Source organism: Protobothrops mucrosquamatus, unplaced genomic scaffold (genome assembly GCF_001527695.2).
Source record: "Protobothrops mucrosquamatus isolate PMUCROS unplaced genomic scaffold, P.Mucros_1.0 scaffold109, whole genome shotgun sequence".
NCBI classification, from domain to species: domain Eukaryota; kingdom Metazoa; phylum Chordata; class Lepidosauria; order Squamata; family Viperidae; genus Protobothrops; species Protobothrops mucrosquamatus.
In genome coordinates, this window is record NW_015386481.1 from 667,761 (window position 1) to 671,676 (window position 3,916).

Here is a 3,916-nt window from a genome sequence, read left to right on the forward strand (position 1 = left end):
CCCACAACTTCTGGAGGCAAGCCGTTCCATTGATTGATTGATCTGGGATTATACAATAACAGAATTGTGGAGTTGGAAGGGACCTTGGGGGTCTTCTAGTCCAACCCCCTGCTCAAGCAGGAGACCCTAGACCACTTCAATCGATCAATCAGAATAGAGGTGGAAGGGACCTTGGTCTTCTAGTTATAATAATAATAATAATAATGATGATGATGATGATGATGATGATGATAATAACAACAACAACAACAAAACAACAACAACAACAACAACAACAACAACAACAACAACAACAATAATAATAATAATAATAATAATAATAATAATAATAATAATAATAATAATAATAATAAAGTTGGAAGGGACCTTGGAGGTCATCGAGTCCAACCCCATGCCCAGGCAGGAACCCTACACCATTTCAGACAAGTGTCTGTCCAGTCTCTTCTTAGAAACCTGGGTTCTAAAGATCTTGAGCCTTGTCATCTAAAGGCTTTCAAGAAGAGATTGGATGTCCCTTCCCATTCATCCAAGAGAGGCACGGTCTTCGTAGGACTGTGTCGGAAAACTCACTTCTAAAGAAAAGCCAAAGTGGGTTTATTTTTATTGAGCAACCCCCCCCAAAATACTCCTGGCTCCCCAAAAGGACAGCTAAGACCTCCAGTATTTTGCTGGCCTAGACCCCATAGAGGCTTCATCCAATCTTCAGGAAGATCTCATGAAGAGGGAAGGGTGGCCTTTTCTCCAGAGAGGAGAGATCAGAACGTGTAGGTGTTAAGTTTTGCCACACCTATGCAACCCATTTTACAACATGCCCGAGGGATGAAATTACCAAATCCAGGAGATTGCAAGAGAAAGCAGAGAAAGACTGCGACAGATTTGCAAGTTGGCCAACAGGGGACTTCGCGAACCATAACATCATAGAAGGCCCATGGAAATAAAAGTAAAGGCTTCTAGAACCGTTCTAGGAACTGAAGGACCCTTTGGAGACTCCTCCTCGTCCCGGGGAACTCCATTGGCCCAAGGCCTATCAGTAAGGAGATCCCGTGGAATCCATCCTCCAGGTGATGCCAAGTGACCGCCACCCCGTTCTCTTCCAGCCGCCTTTTGTAGAGCAGGCCGTCGTCTCGGAAAATGTCGTATTCGCAAGTCAGAAGGAAAGTCTCTGGAAACTGCCGGAGGACGGCATCTTCGGCCAGGAGTGGAGAAAACCTGGGTTCCAATGTTCTCTCGAATAATCTGAAGAGGTCTTCTGAAAACAGACTGGGTACAAACGGCACGTAACCCCGGACTTTAAACTCCTGGGGAATGTGGTCCGGGCTAACCCACTTCTGGTACTTGGCCCTGACCTCCTGGGACAAGTGGGCGTTGGCCATAATGCCATCCACGCCGCTGTCACTTCCGGTGACATAACGCATGCCGAAACTGACGGCGTATCTCTTGAACAACAGGGGCACCGAGTGGTTTTGCTGGTAAGAAGGCAGGTTGAAATCCAGGGTTTGGCCGTAAGGGTAGAGGAGCACGTGGGCCTTGACCCGTGGCAGGTCCTTCCGTGACACCAGCTCTTGAGAAACGGCGGCCACGATGGCACCTCCACTGCTGTCTCCACCCAGCACGATCCGTTCTGGGTCCACCCCGTAGTCCTGCGCATTCTTCAAAAAGTGCGAGACGGCAGCGTAGCAGCTGAGCTGTTGAGCTGGGTAAGGATGCTCTGGTGCTAAGGGATAGCTAAACCAACATTGAGTTAAAAAGAAATCTCTCAGAGGCATTGGGGTCCCTGTTGTTCCTATTGTTCTTGTTATTTTACATTTAATTTTCAATTCGATTCACAGTCTGGGACTAGTGAAAACTCAACACTTCAAGTCCTATTCTATTCTAAATTCTATTCTATTCTATTCTATTCTATTTTCTATATTCCACTCCATTCCATATACAGTATTCTATTCTATTCTAATTCTATTCTAATTCTATTCTATTCTATTCTATTCTATTCTATTCTATTCTATTCTATATTCCACTCCATTCCATGTATTCTATTCTATTCTATTTTATTCTTTATTATTTCTATTGTATTCTATTCTATTCTTCATTATTCTATTCTATTTTTTATTATTTCTATTGTATTCTATTCTATTCTTCATTATTCTATTCTATTCTATTCTATTCTATTCTATGAGCTTTTAAGGTAACGTCTGAGTATATAGGCAATATATTATTATTATTGTTGTGCAACATCTAATACAGGCACTCCTCGACTTACCAGTACAATTGATCCCAAAATGCCTGTAATTAAGTGAGACATTTGTTAAGTGAGTTTTGCCCCGCTTTACGACCTTTCTTGCCGCCGTTGTTAAGCGAATCACTGCAGCGGATAAGCTAGTCCCCCGGTTGTTAAGCGAATCGGGCTCCCGTGTTTCCCGTGTGGCAAATTCAGCTGATCTCCCTTACCCGATGCAGACGATCACGGTGGCACTTTCCTGGGCAAAGAACTGGCACAGCTTTTTGTGACTTTCTGGAAAACCACAAAGAGAATAAGAGAGAACAGAGCAGAGCCGGAAGGGACCTTGGAGGTCTTCTAGTCCAGCCCCTCCTGCTCAGGCAAGAGTTGATCTTCAGACGAAAAAGTCCCACTTCTCCCAGCCCTAACTTGTAGGTTTTTTTATCTGAACCCACCCACCCATTTCCCTTGGCAAGTATTTCGCCATCCCAGTCAATTTCAGGCAGTCCCCGACTTAACGACCACAAAGGGAGGGGGCCACATTCCTGTCGCTCAGCAAGACGTTTGTTGAGGGAGTTCTAGCCCCGGTTGCTAAGTGAAACATGGCAGCCGTTAAGTTAGTCCCAGGGCTGTTAAGGGAACTTGGCTTTTTCCCCCCTCTGAAGATCGCCAAAGGGGATCAGGTGACCTCCTCCCGGGACACTGCGGCCGTCGTAAGTATGAATCGGCCACTCAGTGTTTGCATTTTGGTGCTGGAAAGAGGGTTACGGGTGGGAAAACGGCCCTAAGTCCCTTTTTTTGGTGCCGTTGTAACTTTGATTGGGTCACTAAATGAACCGTCGTTAAGTGGAGAACTTACCAAGGCTTCCAAACAACCCTCCTCCTCCGTGAATCCACACAAGCCCTCGTCGGCTCTCAGCCCTTGAGGATTTGGACGCGTAGACCCTGACGGGCACCGTGTCGAAAAACGCCTCCTTGACGATCAGGTCAGAGGCCCCCGTTGGGAGTTTTCCGTTCATCAGGAACCTCAGAACATCCACTTCATGGCAGATGCCAAGTTTGTGCAGAATCACACCCTGCTCGGTGCAAAAGTTGAGAAAGAGACCAAATGCATGGAGAGAGTCAGACTTCTTCTTTGTGTGTGGGGGGGTCACTTTATTTTCCAAAGCACCAGAAAGGCAAAAGACAAGACACAATGGATGGAAACTCACCAAGGAGAGAAGCAACCTGGAATTAAGGAGAAACTTCCTAACAGGGAGGACAATTAACCAGTGGAACAGCTTGCCACCAGAAGGTGTGGGTGCTCCATCACTGGAGGTTTTTAAGGAGAGATTGGACAGTCACTTGTCTGAGATGGTATAGGGTCTCCTGCTTGAGCAGGGGGCTGGACTAGAAGACCTCCAAGGTCCCTTCCAGCTCCTATTCCTGTTCTTGTTCCTGTTCCTATTCTATTCTATTCATTCTAATTCTATTCTATGAATTCTAATTCTATTCTATTCTACTCTGAATTCTAATTCTAATTCTATTCTATTCTACTCTGAATTCTACTTCTAATTCTATTCTATTCTACTCTGAATTCTAATTCTAATTCTATTCTATTCTACTCTGAATTCTAATTCTGTTCTATTCTAATTCTATTCTATTCTACTCTGAATTCTAATTCTATTCTATTTAATTCTAATTCTATTCTATTCTATTCTC

At 44.6% G+C, this 3,916-nt stretch overlaps 1 protein-coding gene across 1 annotated transcript; it reads right to left on the minus strand.

The window, feature by feature from the left end:
- Positions 1-726: 726 nt before the first annotated feature.
- On the minus strand, positions 727-1,766 carry LOC107284646 (arylacetamide deacetylase-like 4). The gene has a single exon (XM_029283492.1). It carries the CDS (start codon positions 1,764-1,766, stop codon positions 951-953), a length of 816 nt encoding a protein of 271 aa, XP_029139325.1. The 3' UTR covers positions 727-950.
- Positions 1,767-3,916: the final 2,150 nt, after the last annotated feature.